This window comes from Salmo salar, chromosome ssa27, assembly GCF_905237065.1.
Source record: "Salmo salar chromosome ssa27, Ssal_v3.1, whole genome shotgun sequence".
NCBI lineage: Eukaryota > Metazoa > Chordata > Actinopteri > Salmoniformes > Salmonidae > Salmo > Salmo salar.
The window spans coordinates 4763847-4780518 of record NC_059468.1 but is presented as its reverse complement, the minus strand read 5'-3'; the positions used below and the strand labels follow the sequence as shown (position 1 = coordinate 4780518).

The following is a 16672-nucleotide window of genomic DNA, read 5'->3' as shown; positions in this document are numbered from 1 at the left end:
CGTGCTGCACACCATGGACTGATGGGAGAGAGGGGTGTCATGACGTTGGCCGGTGGTTAAGGTTTATGACCCCCCCCATAAATACCTTTCTCCCTTCCCCTCTCTTTCTGACCCTACTGAAGGACTGTTGAATAGCCTTTGTTAAATATAGAGAGTCTGGGAACATCAAACAAATGGGGAAAAGGAACCATATTTTGGTAATAAAACCAGTTGGAAATATGCTTTGGAACTTAAGGAGTATGGATGTCAGTTCGGTTGTCATCTGAGACATTATGACTGATGACAGGACGACATAAACTGTACCTGGGGAAAGTATACGCCCTCTAGTTATCAGAGTCACATGGAATTGTTATGCAATTGAAATGTTTGATATTGAAATTGTTTGTTAGGATCCAATTGAGAGAATTGGGTTTTCATAAGGAAAGTGCCCTGCTTGATCAGTGGCCCACCCCTGTGAAGAGACAGGGGTTATAAACGATGAAAAACACCCTCCTCCCCTCGCCACTATATAAGACAATGACCAATGTTCTCCAGAGTTCCACTATGTGAGGTCTGCAGCCTCTGCGTTATAAGGACACACATGTCAAGTACAGAACTAAGCCAACCTTGGCGTGAGCTTTGGTTGTGAATGGTATGAACTTTGAACTTATTCACTACAGAAGTGATACTTCCTAGCCATTGAGTTAGCAGCGGCCGCTGTAGACGTGGGCTAGGAAAGGACGGACGACGGATCCAGTCTACCACAGACGAAGATACTACCACGTATCCAATTTACCACCAGAGACATTCTTCCGAGGACCAGAAGATCTGTTGGCCAACCCGGCCAGCATCTACGACCAACCTACCGAAGCACAGCTCAGAGTAAATATTTATTGCATTTCCCTTTTCCAAATGGGCGGTAATTTAGAATGCATAAGATAATGTATTTACGATAGCATAGCTGCTGTTTCTTTGTTCCTAAGTCTTCCCGCTCTTTCATTCAAGCCCAACCCCCTTTCTTTGTGTAACCAGCCGCCATGTCGGCTCCGTCCACCAGGGGCTTTTTCTGTATGACATCATTTGTATTCTGCGTATATGTAATTCTGTGTGATTAGTTTAGGTATTTAGTAAATAAATAATTAAACCCAATTTGGTATTGCTAATTCAACTTGTTAGCCAGGGTTCGTGAAGATAACCAAGAATTGACCACTTTCATTATGAGACTGAAAATAAGTTGACGATTAAGATGACGGCTATCGATGTGAAATATTAAAGTCTTTAAGAGTTTATTCGGAAGATAACGGCTCCATAAACACTCCTCCGTGGTGTCCCGACTTTCTAGTTAATTACATTTACATGATTAGCGAATCAGGTGATATTAATTACAGAGAAAGAATTTTATAGAATAGCTTGTCATATCACTTAATCCGGCATAGCCAAAGACACGACAGGGGGTTTTCCCACACCCCCATCAACTTCACCCCAACCCACACCACTGTCCACCCCTCCGTCACCAGGATCCAGTGGGATTCGGCTCTCGCTCCCGAGGGCATATGATGGGACGGCTCCCGGGTGCCAGGGGTTCCTGCTCCAGTTGGAGCTCTACCTGGCGACCGTTCACCCGGCTCCCTCGGGACACGAGAGCGTGTCCGCCCTCATCTCCTGTTTGTCGGGGAAAGCGCTTGAGTGGGCCAACGCCGTCTGGGGAGGAGTAGAGGCAGCGTCGGTCCGCTATGAGGATTTCACCTGCCGATTCCGGGCGGTATTCGATCATCCACCTGAGGGGAGAGCGGCGGGGGAACGCTTGTTCCATTTCAGACAGGGGATGAGGAGTGCACAGGACTTAGTTCTGGGCTTCAGGACCCTGGCTGCCAGCGCGGGTTGGAATGAGTGGGCCCTGATCGACCATTACCTTCCTATACCACATGTGGCCGCAGAGGGCACACTGCTGGTCGGTGATGGGGAGGTTCCCCAAGGAGTCGAGGCAGCAGGCAGGACACTGTTGGATCATGCCAGGTGAGTGGGCACCCGACTCACCCAGAGCTCCCTGTTGCGCACATGTGTGTGTGTGTAGAATTTCCTGAGTTTTCCCCGCATAAGGCGCTAGTAGATTCAGGCGCAGCTGGGAACTTTATTGACTGTTCATTTGCACTTATATTAGGGATCCCTATTGTTCCTGTTGATGTGCCCTTCCCTGTACATGCCTTAGATAGTCATCCTTTAGGGTCAGGGCTGATTAGGGAGACCACTGCCCCACTATGTATGATAACGCAGGAGGGTCATGAGGAGAGAATTAGTCTCTTCCTGATCGATTCTCCTGCGTTTCCCGTGGTGTTGGGTCTTCCCTGGTTGGCCTATCATGACCCCACTATTTCGTGGCAACAGAGGGCTCTCAAGGGATGGCCACATAAGTGCTTAGGGAGGTGTGTAGGTGTTTCCATCGGTACTACTACGGTGGAGAGTCCAGACCAGGTCTCCACCTTGCACATCCCCTCTGAATATGCCGATTTGGCTCTCGCCTTCTGTAAGAAGAGGGCGACTAATGTCACGACTTCTGCCAAAGTCGATGGCCCTCCTTGTTCGGGCGGTGCTCGGCGGTCGACGTCACCGGTCTTCTAGCCATCATGGATCCATTTTTCATTTTCCATTGGTTTTGTCTTGTCTTCCTACACACCTGTTTCCAATCCCATTCATTACAAGTTGTGTATTTAACCCTCTATTTCCCCTCATGTCCTCCAGAGATTGTTTGTTGTTATGTGCTCGTGTTGTTGGATTGGTGTGCGACGGGTTATTGTAGCCATGTTTATTTTATTATGTACTTTGGTTTTGGAGTTTGTTTTTACTTTATTAAACTACTCCAGTAATACCAAGTTTGTTTCTCCTGCGCCTGACTTCCCTGCCACCTACACACACGACGTGACAACTAAATTACCACCTCATCGACGGGGGGATTGTGCGATAAATCTCCTGGTAGACACAGCACTTCCCAGGAGTCACGTGTATCCTCTGTCACAGGAGGAGACGGCGGCTATGGAAACATGTGTCTCCAAATCTCTGGGGCAGGGATACATTCGGCCTTCCACTTCACCTGCCTCCTCGAGTTTATTTTTTGTGAAGAAGGAGGGTGGTTTACGCCCGTGTATTGACTATCGAGGGATCAATCAGATCACTGTGAGGTACAGTTACCCGCTGCCTCTCATAGCCAGTGCGATCGAGTCAATAAACGGGGCGCGCTTCTTCACAAAATTGGATCTCAGGAGCGCGTACAATCTGGTGCGTATCCGGGAGGGGGATGAGTGGAAGACAGCATTTAGTACCGCCTCTGGGCACTATGAATACCTCGTCATGCCGTACGGGCTGATGAATGCTCCATCAGTCTTCCAGTCCTTTGTAGACGAGATTTTCCGCGACCTGCTCAGGCAGGGTGTAGTGGTGTATATCGACGACATTCTGATATACTCCGCTACACGCGCCGAGCATGTGTCCCTGGTGCGCAGGGTGCTTGGTCGACTGTTGGAGCATGACCTGTATGTCAAGGCTGAGAAACGTCTGTTCTTCCAACAGTCCGTCTCCTTCCTAGGGTACCGCATTTCCCCTTCAGGGGTGGAGATGGAGAGTGACCACATTTCAGCCATGTGTAATTGGCTGACTCCCACCACGGTAAAGGAGGTGCAGCAGTTTCTAGGGTTTACTCAGTTCTGTATCCTGCGCCTGACTTCGTCCGACCCGCTACACACTGACTCGACATGTGTTTAGTGTTATGTTGCTGTTACTCAATGCTCAATAATATGTGTGCATTGCATACTGTGTTTGTTCAATGCATTGTTAAATAATGAATGTATTACCTTGTTAGAAATACAATGAATAACCCAAACCCCTCTCAACCACCAAAAATAAAACAATAACCAAATAAAAAATGGATGATCCATGGAGTAGTGGTTACTTTTAGTCATAAAAAGGACACTTTGTAGAGCCTTATTTGAACAAGAAAGATTGCTTTATGACCAATGTGACTTTCAATGTTTGGCCGGTGGTGGAACACTGTCAGTGGTTCTAATATCACTTTCAGGCTTTTTTGAAGGAAAGGGTGGAGAGAGGAAAAATGTAGGCCTTACCATCCCTCAAGGCCTTACCATCCCTCTCCCTTCTTCTCTGTAGTGGGGGAACCACACTTCTATGTAGGTACTCATGATGTGACTCACACACACCACACGGAAACATCAATTCGCCTTTATGAGAATCTATAGAGATTCCTGCTTCCTTCCACTTCATCAAGGCATCCAACCGTAAACAAAAGGATAATCATGTTGCGCCTATGGGCCTAAGTAGTGAACTACATAGGGAATAGAGTGCCATTTGGGACAAAGTCAGATTCCTCTCATCAAAACAAAGTATATATCCACTACCTGCCACACCCACCTCTCTTTCCTGCCTCCCCACGGGAAACACTGAGTCACCCTGGAGTGGACGGAATTCCACATGATGGTAATCCCAGTATAACCAGTATATCCATTATAGAATCAAAGAATCTCCTTGCCCTTCTTTTTCCATATTTCAAAATACTCTCAACTGCTAAAACAAATAACCAAATACTCCCAAGCATCTCCCATTTGGGCAGAAATAATTTTCATCCTTTATTGAGTTATATTGAGGATGAAAACCTCACATGGTATGAGAGTTTCAATATGTTTTTTTCGATGTTTAGTCTGAAATCCTTCAGACATATGGGAATAATGAGTAGCAGAGTTGTGTATAGACAGCGGGTGCCAAATGCCAAAAGAGGCCGATTTTTTTGAATAATTTAATTGGACTCATATCTGCTCTATCAACAGAAGCGGTGGGCTTGGAGTTGATTAGTTGGCCCAGAAAAGTTATAATGTACTACTATAGGTTTCCCTACTACTGCAGGCAAGGATCAGAAATTATCCTTCCAGGTGAAATATATACTACATGGTAAAAAGTATGTGGACACCCCTTCAAATTAGTGGATTCAGCTATGTAAGCCACACCTGTTGCTGACAGGTGTATAGAATCGAGCACACATTCATGCAATCTCCATAGACAAACATTGGCAGTAGAATGACACGTACTGAAGAGCTCAGTGACTTTCAATGTGGCACTGTAATAGGATGCCACCTTTCCAACAAGTCAGTTCATCAAACTTCTGCCCTGCTAGAGCTGCCCAGGTCAACTGTAAGTGCTGTTATTGTGAAGTGGAAATGTCTAGGAGCAACAAAGGCTCAGCTGCGAAGTGGTAGGCCACACAAGCTCACAGAATGGGACCGCTGAGTGCTGAAGCGCGTAGCACGCAAACATTGTCTGTCCTTGGTTGCAACACACACTACTGAGTTCCAAACAGCCTCGGGAAGCAGTGTCAGCACAAGAACTGTTCATCGGGAGCTTCATGAAATAGGTTTCCATGGCCGAGCAGCCGCACACAAGCCTAAGATCACCATGCGCAATGCCAAGTGTCGGCTGGAGTGGTGTAAAGCTCCCACCATTGGACTCTGGAGCAGTGGAAATACCTTGTCTGGAGTGATGAATCACGCTTCAATATCTGGCAGTCTGACGGACTAATATGGGTTTGGCGGATGCCAGGAGAACGCTACCTGCCCGAATGCAGTGCAAACTGTAAAGCTTGGTGGAGGAGGAATAATGGTCTGGGGCTGTTTTTCATGGTTCAGGCTGGGCCCCTTAGTTCCATTGAAGAAAAATATTAACGCTACAGTATACAGCGCATTCGGAAAGTATTCAGACCCCTTGACTTTTTCCACATTTTGTTAAGTTACAGCCTTATTCTAAAATAGATTCAATTGTTTTCCCACCTCATCAATCTACACACAATACCCCATAATGACAAAGCAAAAACAGGTTTTTAGAAATTGTTGCAAATTTGTAAGAAATTTAAAAATGAAATACCTTACGTAAGTATTCAGAGGACTCTGAATACTCTCCGAATGCACAGTACAATGACATTCAAGACGGTTCTGTGCATCCAACTTTGTGGTAACAGTTTGGGGAAGCCCCTTTACCTTTTCAGCATGACAATGCCCCCATGCACAAAGCAAGGTTCAAACAGAAATGATTTGACGAGATTGGTGTGGAAGAACTTGACTGGCCTGCACTGAGCATTGACCTCAACTCCATCGAACATCTTTAGGATGAATTTTCCATCTACGTGACATTGCAAAAATCAGAAACCTTCTGTCCAAAAATGATGCAGAAAAATGTATCCATGCTTTTGTCACCTCTAAACTCAGCAAAAAAAAGAAACATCCTCTCACTGTCAACTGTGTTTATTTTCAGGAAACTTAACATGTGTGAATATTTGTATGAACATAACAAGATTCAACAACTGAGACATAAACTGAACAAGTTCCACAGACATGTGACTAACAGAAATGGAATAATGTGTCCCTGAACAAAGGGGGGGTCAAAAGTAACAGTCAGTATCTGGTGTGGCCACCAGCTGCATTAAGTACTGCAGTGCATCTCCTCCTCATGGACTGCATCAGATTTGCCAGTTCTTGCTGTGAGATGTTACCCCACTCTTCCACCAAGGCACCTGGAAGTTCCCGGACATATCTGGGGGAATGGCCCTAGCCCTCATCCTCCGATCCAACAGGTCCCAGACGTGCTCAACGGGATTGAGATCCGGGCTCTTTGCTGGCCATGGCAGAACACTGACATTCCTGTCTTGCAGGAAATCACCCACAGAAAGAGCAGTATGCTGGAGGGTCATGTCAGGATGAGCCTGCAGGAAGGGTACCACATGAGGGAGGAGGATGTCTTCTCCGTAACGCACAGAGTTGAGATTGCCTGCAATGACAACAAGCTCAGTCCGATGATGCTGTGACACACCGCCCCAGACCATGACGGACCCTCCACCTCCAAATCGATCCCACTCCAGAGTACAAGCCTCGGTGTAACGCTCATTCCTTCGACGATAAACGCGAATCCGACCATCACCCCTGGTGAGACAAAACCGCGACTCGTCAGAGAAGAGCCCTTTTTGCCAGTCCTGTCTGGTCCAGCGACGGTGGGTTTGTGCCCATAGGCGACGTTGTTGCCGGTGATGTCTGGTGAGGACCTGCCTTACAACAGGCCTACAAGCCCTCAGTCCAGCCACTCTCAGCCTATTGCGGACAGTCTGCGCACTGATGGAGGGATTGTGCGTTCCTGGTGTAACTCGGGCAGTTGTTGTTGCCATCCTGTACCTGTCCCGCAGGTGTGATCTTCGGATGTGCCGATCCTGTGCAAGTGTTGTTACACGTGGGCTCCCACTGTGAGGACGATCAGCTGTCCGTCCTGTCTGCCTGTAGCGCTGTCTTAGGCGTCTCACAGTACAGACATTGCAATTTATTGCCCTGGCCACATCTGCAGTCCTCATGCCTCCTTGCAGCATTCCTAAGACACGTTCACGCAGATGAGTAGGGACCCTGGGCATCTTTCTTCTGGTGTTTTTCAGAGTCAGTAGAAAGTCCTCTTTAGTGTCCTAAGTTTTCATAACTGTGACCTTAATTGCCTACTGTCTGTATAGCTGTTAGTGTCTTAACGACCGTTCCACAGGTGCATGTTCATTAATTGTTTTGAACAAGCATGGGAAACAGTGTTTAAACCCTTTACAATGAAGATCTGTGAAGTTATTTGAATTTTTACGAATTATCTTTGAAAGACAGGGTCCTGACAAAGGGACGTTTCTTTTTTTGCAGAGTTTAGATTAGAGTACTGCAATGCTCTACTTTCCGGCTACCCGGATAAAGCACTAAATAAACTTCAGTTAGTGCTAAACATGGCTGCTAGAATCTTGACTAGAACGCAAAAATGTTACCATATTGCTCCAGTGCTAGCCTCTCTACACTGGCTTCCTGTTAAGGCTAGGGCTGATTTCAAGGTTTTACTGCTAACATACAAAGCATAACATGGGCTTGCTCCCATCTATCTTTCCAATTTGGTCCTGCCGTACATGCCTACACGTACGCTACGGTCACAAGACGCAGGCCTCTTTATTGTCCCTAGAATTTCTAAGCAAACAGCTGGAGGCAGGGCTTTCCCCTATAGAACTCCATTTTTATGGAATGGTCTGCTTGAGAGATGCAGACTCGGTCTCAACCTTTAAGTCTTTATTGAAGACTCATCTCTTCAGTAGGTCCTATGATTGAGTGTAGTCTGGCCCAGGGGTGTGAAGGTGAATGGAAAGGCACTGGAGCAACGAACCACCCTTGCTGTCTCTGCCTGGCCAGTTCCCCTCTCTCCACTGGGATTGTCTGCCTCAAACCCTATTACGGGGGGCTGAGTCACTGTCTTTACTGGTGCTCTTCCATGCCATCCCTTGGAGGGATGCGTCACTTGAGTGGGTTGAGTCTCTGACGTGTTCTTCCTGTCCGGGTTTGCGCCTCCCTCGGGTTCGTGCCGTGGGGGAGATCTTCGTGGGCTATACTCGACCTTGTCTCAGGGTAGTAAGTTGGTGGTTGAAGATATCCCTCTAGTGGTGTGGGGGCTGTGCTTGGCAAAGTGGGTGGGGTTATATCCTGCCTGTTGGCCCTGTCCGGGGGTATAGTCGGATGGGGCCACAGTGTCTCCCGACCCCTCCTGTTTCATACTCCAGTAACTATGCTGCAATAGTTTGTGTCGGGGGGCTAGGGTCAGTCTGTTATATCTGGAGTATTTCTCCTGTCTTATCCGGTGTCCTGTGTGAATTTAAGTATTCTCCCTCTAATTCTCTCTCTTTCTCTTCTCTCAAAGGATCTGAGCCCTAGGACCATGCCTCAGGACTACCTGGCCTGATGACTCCTTGCTGTCCCCAGTCCACCTGGTCATGCTGCTGCTCCAGTTTCAACTCTTCTGCCTGCGGCTATGGAAGCCTGACCTGTTCACCGGACGTGCTACCTTGTCCCGGACCTGCTGTTTTCGACTCTCTCTCTCTACCGCACCTGCTGTCTCTAACTCTGAATGATCGGCTATGAAAAGCCAACTGACATTTACTCCTGAGGTGCTGACCTACAACCACTGTGATTATGATTATTTGACCCTGCTGGTCATCTATGAACGTTTGAACATCTTGGTACTGTTATAATCTCCACCTGGCACAGCCAGTAGAGGACTGGCTACCCCTCAGAGCCTGGTTCCTCTCTAGGTTTCTTCCTAGGTTCCTGTCTTTCTAGGAGGTTTTTCACAGCCACCGTGCTTCTACATCTGCATTGCTTGCTGTTTGGGGTTTTAGACTGGGTTTCTGTATAACTCTTTGTGACATCGGCTGATGTAAAAGAGGCTTTATCAATAAATTTGATTGAAATTTGATTGATTGGAACGCTGACTGGGAGCCAGGCCTAATCGCCCAACATCAGTGCCTGACCTCAGTGCCTGACCTCAGTAACGCTCTTGTGGCTGGATGGAAGCAAGTCCCCGCAGCAATGTTCCAACATCTAGTGGAAAGCCTTCCCATAAGAGTGGAGGCTATTATAGCAGCAAAAGGGGACCAACTCAATATAAATTCCCATGATATTGGAATGAGATGTTCGACGAGCAGGTGTCCACATACTTTTGGCCATGTAGTTTAACAAACAGGTTTTAGGATGTTTTACCTAGATCGCATCACCCTGGCCTAGGTCTATCATTTGAATAATAATAAACATATTAGTTTGTTTTATGTTATGAGTGAAGCATGACATACCTGGAAGTGAAGGATGATGGTCCATATCAGGCCCAGGGTCAGCTTGGGGTTTCCATCAGCGATGTCATCATTTCTGATGTTGACCAGTTTGACCTGTCACAAATGGGACACAAGTATGTACAACCATCTTATAGAAAATTGGCCCTCTAGATTAATATATATCTAAATGGTTAGCTAATGAATTATAAGGCAAAGGTGTGGACTCGAGTCACATGACTTAGTCACAAATATGATGACTTGCAACTCGACTTTGACTTTAACACCAACGACTCGTGACTTAACTTGGACTTGAGCCTTTTGACTCGACCTGATTTGATACCCTCCAAATATTAAAAATGATGCTATTAAAAAAGTGTGCAGCGCATCAATTTAACGGATTACAGTTTGAATCGGACAGCAGCCAATCAAATTGTGCCAACTGAGAAAAAGTTGCTCGGCAGTGCAGAGGAACGTCGGCGGGTGAATTCAGATGGAGCCCTTGGAAAGATGATACCCAAAATTATTATTTTCGGTTATAAAGACGACGCTGTATCAACAAAAATGGATTGCAACTTGCAAAACATGCGGGAAGAAAATTACAGATGGAGGCGCAACAATTTCCAACTTTGTTCGACATTTGAAGCTGCACAAAGAACGGTAAGTCGTGGCTAACATAGCCGACAGCTATATATTTTATTACTTTACTAGTGTATCACGTAGGCTAACGTAACGTTAAATCAATGAGCCTCCACACAGTCAGTCAGTGCGGGAACGTGATTATTGCACCCGAGATTGAGCTACTACTGGCTAGGCAGTTGGTAGCCTAAATCCTGCCTGATGAAACTGCTGTTCCTAAAACCATTGACATACGTTAGCCTACTGTAACCACACACACACACACACACACACACACACACACACACACACACACGAGAGAGAGACAGAGAGCGAGAGTGTGTGAAGGTTGGGCGATTGTGTACAAGACTACATTACGCCCCATAGCGATCCACGATAGTCGATCACTATTGGGGGGGGTCTTTCTCATGACTACCCATGTACAGTCGTGGCCAAAAGTTTTGAGAATGATTTTTCACAAAGTCTGCTGTCAATTAACTTCTGGGCCACAGCCTGACTGATGGCAGCCCATTCTTGCATAATCAATGCTTGGAGTTTGTCAGAATTTGTGGGTTTTTGTTTGTCCACCCACCTCTTGAGGATTGACCACAAGTACTCAATGGGATTAAGGTCTGGGGAGTTTCCTGGCCATGGACCCAAAAATATCGATGTTTTGTTCCCCGAGCCACTTAGTTATAACTTTTGCCTTATGGCAAGGTGCTCCATCATGCTGGAAAAGGCACTGTTCATCACCAAACTGGATGTGTTGGTACCATTCTTTATTCATGGCTGTGTTCTTAGGCAAAATTGTGAGTGAGCCCACTCCTTTGGCTGAGAAGCAACCTTACGCATGAATGGTCTCAGGATGCTTTACTGTTGGCATGACACAGGACTGATGGTATCACTCACCTTGTCTTCTCCGGACAAGCTTTTTTCCGGATGCCCCAAACTATCGTAAAGGGGATTCATCAGAGAAAATGACTTTACCCCAGTCCTCAGCAGTCCAATCCCTGTACCTTTTGCAGAATATCAGTCTGTCCCTGATGTTTTTCCTGGAGAGAAGTGGCTTCTTTGCTGCCCTTCTTGACACCAGGCCATCCTCCAAAAGTCTTCGTCTCACTGTGCGTGCAGATGCACTCACACCTGCCTGCTGCCATTCCTGAGCAAGCTCTGTACTGGTGGTGCCCCGATCCGGCAGCTGAATCAACTTTAGGAGACCTTCCTGGCGCTTGCTGGACTTTCTTGGGCACCCTGAAGCCTTCTTCACAACAATTGAACCGCTCTCCTTGAAGTTCTTGATGATCCGATAAATGGTTGATTTAGGTGTAATCTTACTGGCAGCAATATCCTTGCCTGTGAAGCCCTTTTTGTGCAAAGCAATGATGACGGCATTGCAGGTAACCATTGATGACAAAGGAAGAACAATGATACCAAGCACCACCCTCCTTTTAAAGCTTCCAGTCTGTTATTCGAACTCAATCAGCATGACAGAGTGATCTCCAGCCTTGTCCTCGTCAACACTCACACCTTTGTTAACGAGAGAATTACTGACATGATGTCAGCTGGACCTTTTGTGGCAGGGCTGAAATGCAGTGGAAATGTTTTTGGGGGATTCAGTTCATTTGCATGGCAAAGAGGGACTTTGCAATTAATTGCAAGTCATCTGATCACTCTTCATAACATTCTGGAGTATATGCAAATTGCCATCATACAAACTGAGGCAGCAGACTTTGTGAAAATTAATATTTGTGTCATTCTCAAAACTTTTGGCCACGACTGTATTTCCATGGAAATATAACGTTTATTTGGAAAGTAATAAATATATAGATATTTTTTTAAGTATTCATGATTTGTGTAAATGTCATATACTAACTCTTACTCTTGTTAAAAATATGCAATGGTATTACTTTTGGTGAAGAGCACATTATGACTTGTTTAGGACTCGAAACTCAAAGTTTAGGACTTGAGATTTGACTTGGACTTGCCTGTCTTGACTTGGGACTTGACTTAGGACTTGAGTGCTAAGACTTGAGACTTACTTGTGACTTGTAAAACAATGACTTGGTCCCACCTCTGTTATAAGGTATTGGGACTGTTAGAGTACATTATAAGAATCAGTTCAAGTGAGAAGTTTTTTTTACTTAAAAAACAGATATATTGATCCATTTAATCATCACACTGTACCTGTCTGTGTTTGAGGAAGTCCAGTGCAATCTGTACATTCTGAAGTTTGTGGAAGCGCATGCGCCCCTTCTCCCTGGGCTGTGAGATGTGAGAAGAGGTTAAACTTTAGAGGGACATGAAAACACACATTCAGTACCAATAGGACAGAGAAGAGCAGGCCCCATGACTGAAGACAAGGGATTTCTGACTGAGAAAACATTTTATATGGATTACAAGCAGCAGTCTTGGTCCTATATATATGATTTTTTTTGCAGAGAAATGATATCTAAATGACATTATCACATTTTGATCTACAACACAATCCATTCTTACCGAGCAGATACCTGGAGCCAAGCAGCAGTGATTAGAGTCTTTATGCTTCTCAATCTCTAGATAATGGTCAAGTGTTCAGGAGACCTGCATATCTGGTCCACCATTACATGCATAGGTGCAGCAAGTCACAAGCTCTCAGCCAATCACAAGCTCATCTACCATACAGGTCGATCTCTTATTGGCTTGCAGTGATGTCACTCTGGCCTCGGTTTACAGTAAGTTGGGTCAAATGACCGGAACCTGCATCTCTTTCTGAGACCTCAGACTAATATGCTAAGACTTGGATGGAACTAGCAGACTGAACAGGAAATGATCTAGTGCTGAAACTGAAGGAAATATCCCAGCTTTATTCATTAAAGATGGCTAAATGCCTTCTAAGGCACCTACTCCACTCACATAGGTTATCAAAGCACAATGACTAGGCACTATCAGTAATTTACCACACAATATCCCCAAATCCATGGGAAAACACAAAAAAGACAATCTTACATCTGCATTCCCTACTCAATGACCCAAATGGCACCCTATTCCCTATATAGTGTACTACTTATGAACATGGCCCATAGGGTTCTGGTTAAAAATAGTGCATTATGTAGGGAATAGGGTGCAATCGGGACACATCCCAAGTCTCTTAAAGCTCTTCAACAGATGGAAGAGGACGACGACGTTGCGGACACAGAGACAAGGAGGTGACATCAACATGCACAACCCGGCAGCCACCTGGGGGAGTGACAGATGCCACGCCCGAGGAGGCGCTATACAGTCCAGGCCCACTCACCAACCGCGAGTTCCTGACAACGTCACGCTCCCTCGGCTATCACAGCAAGACCATAGCAAGAGAAGAGGCAGAAGCAAAGGGGGCAAAGGTCAGGGCAAGAAAGGAATTAGAAAAGGAAAAACAGGGGTCAAACAAGTGCAAAAAGGTTAGAAAAGCAAATTATGAAATTTGTGTTAAATTAATGCTATGAGATATTACTTATAAAATGCATTATTACCAAAAACAACTTCAAATCAGTGCCATGGATAGGTTAAGTAAAATCGTGAGGCATTCTTAAGCATGTACTGTATTGTTTGTGGACCACATACTGTATCCCCGCAAGTTTCAACACATGCAAGAAGGTGGTGAAAACAAAACCTACCAGCCCAGGTTGTGTATTACATGTGACATCGAGTATAGGAAAGATTACAAAAGATCTAATGCATCATCATGACTAATTAAAATATTATAGTATAATGGACTGAAAAGCAACTGATGTGAGTAGGATGGGGAAAAGGGACAGAAGGAAATGAGAGATTGGGAAGGAAGATTGTAGCAGAAACAGAGGTCCTTCTCCTTCCAGTGAGAGGGCAAAGGTTACAGGGACTCACCAGTGTCTCTCCAGAGAGCACCTCCAGCAGGGAGATGAGGTTGTGTCCATCTCGGAGGTCCTCGTACAGGTCAGTGATATGCCGCTGGGCCTGGGGAGGGGTCAAGAGAAACAGTTAGAGACGAGTCACAGAGAGACACAGTGGATTCATTATGGTTCAATGCACTTGAAGGGTTTCTCTGTTATCTATAAGCTGATCAGCTGTGAGGATGAGGAATGAATACTGCTTACGCACTGTAAATGCTCGTGATCTAACAAGACCGGTGCTTAGAAAAGCTCTGTTCGTGAAGAAACAACACTGTTCTTGACATTATAATCAGGGATTAGGAATCAAACTGAGAGCCCTGCAATTTCCCATAATAACTAATAACCAAGACTTTTGCTATTTCTAACTGTCATTCAGGCAAAAAACACTCTAGCAATCACTACTTTGGCAGACTGGAGTCCCCATTGTATTTGAAACTAAAGAAACCTCTAGTAATGCAACAATATCTCTGTCGGTATCAGTCAGTATCTCTTGATTGTATTCATACTATACTACACTACACTACTCACACACAGCCAGTTAGTCTGAGAATCTGAAGATGCATTGCTTAGATCAGTGGTTGCCAACTTTTTTTGGTTACTGTACCACTAACTGAAATTTGCTCTGCCTGGAGTACCCTTAAAGTACCCCCTCATGTGCATTTTACATGTTCTCATGAGGCTTCTCAAGTACCCCCTGTGGATAGGCCAAGTACCCCTAGGGGTCCTAGTATCCCTGGTTGGGAACCACAGGCTGAGACGAGTGACCTGAATAGTTTACTTTAAACATTTTGATTTACAGATTGATTGATTTGGGGCGGCAGGTAGCCTAGTGGTTAGAGCGTTGGACTAGTAACCGAAAGGCTCCAAGATCAAATCCCTGAGCTGACAAGGTAAAAATCTGTCGTTCTGCCCCTGAACAAGGCAGTTAACCCACGGTTCCTAGGTTGTCACTGTAAATAAGAATTTGTTCTTAACTGACTTGCCTAGTTAATTAAAGGTAAAAATAAAACTACTTGTTTATCTTCTTATCCTAATTTGATATAAACTAATTGCTATGCAACTTATAAAAAAGTTCACACAACCTCCTGCTGTAGAATTACAGTGACTTTGTCCAAAGTCAAATGTTTCAATGTTTTTGAGAGTTAATTTGATAATAGGGTATCTTTCATATGCCTCCTAATAAAATAGCACTTAGGCCTAAGCAAATGCCAGATTGGTTTGATGGGACATGCTCTGGTCAGCCACTTTACTCTGCAGAGAGGCTGAAGCAGCGATTACATTAGGAAGTTAAGAGAGGAGGGAAATAGACACAGGCAGGACAGAGGTTAGAGATTTAGGTGCCCGGCTAGAACGCCTAAGGAGAGGAGCAGCAAAAGAAACCCATGCAGAAAATAATGCATGTCCACTCAGCACTCTGAACAGGCCTGCTCACAGACAGTCTGCACCTACCTCTGCTCTCCAGTGCTGATGGAAAGATGGAAAGACAGGATGAGAAACGGAGGAGAGGAAAGAAGAATGAGCAGAAAGGTGGACACTCATTTGACTGACAGTTGGAGAGATGTAAAAAAAAGACAGACTGTTTGGGTAAAATACAGTATTGCTGAATGCTTTTGTTTTCGTATCATGCCAATCATATGTAACATAGTTTGTCAGAGTAAGATGTATGCACTGAACTTAAATCTATATTTCACCATAGTGGGAAAGACCATGAGAAGAGTGCGATGTCCCACTCGATTTTGCATGAACAACAGCCCTCAGGAATGAGAGGTGTCTGACTGGCAATGATCCACAACTAGACCTGTATATCTCCCTCCCAGTTAATGCCACAGTCCTTTTCTGAACAAAGCCCAAACAGCCTGGGGGCAGCCAAAGCCCTGAACCACGCAGGTCCACTGCATCAACATGAGAGGGATTTCCTTTACAATGGAGTACTAACTCAGGACAACCGTCCCCGTGCCAGAGGATATCTACGCCCCTATTGCATGAATCGCACAGACATTTCACACAGAGTTTGACACACTTGAGTTCACCGGTGAAAAACAAAAAGAAGAGGGGAAATGGAGACTCCTTACTTTGACTTCTCTGGTTCAGCAATGAGATACAGTACAGCAGACTGCTGGGGTGGTTTAGTTAGTTGGTTGATTCCACATTGTTTCAAATATGTGAAATCCTACATTTTCTGTTCACTGACACTTACGCAGTCCCTATATACAGTATATTCCACCCTCTTCTGAGGAGGGTGGGATAGCAGCAGCAACTGTCCATCCATAATGTACGAGGCCCATAGAGTCCCTTGCTATCGGCCTCAGCATTTACTGAGAGTGACATAAACATCTCTCCAAGACAAACTAATTGAAAACTCTATAATGTGTCCCACTAGTCAGAAACCCTCAGGGGTCCATCACCTCCACCCTGGTGCTCTCTCACTCAGTCTGCCCACTGCAGGGCTACGTGCCAAATGCCACCCTATTCTCTATATTGTGCACTACTTTTGAACTGTGCCCTATGGGTCCTGGTCAAAAGTAGTGCACTATAT

The 16672-nt window shown here is 45.4% G+C and overlaps 1 protein-coding gene across 25 annotated transcripts in view; it reads right to left on the bottom strand.

Annotated features, from left to right (window-relative positions):
- Window positions 1-16672, bottom strand: part of pleca (plectin a) — a 214106-nt gene that overhangs the window by 47686 nt on the left and 149748 nt on the right. For 9 of the 25 annotated variants that reach the window (XM_014177009.2, XM_014177012.2, XM_045709748.1 and 6 more), the window contains 3 exons: window positions 14111-14200; window positions 12431-12508; window positions 9653-9745 (listed from right to left, as the gene is read on the bottom strand). In XM_014177009.2, the coding sequence (XP_014032484.1) occupies window positions 9653-9745; window positions 12431-12508; window positions 14111-14200 (261 nt within the window). Of the gene's footprint in view, window positions 1-9652; window positions 9746-12430; window positions 12509-13520; window positions 13557-14110; window positions 14201-15585; window positions 15601-16672 lie in introns of all 25 variants that reach the window. The other 16 variants (XM_014177003.2, XM_014177006.2, XM_014177004.2 and 13 more) reach the window with 3 other exon arrangements.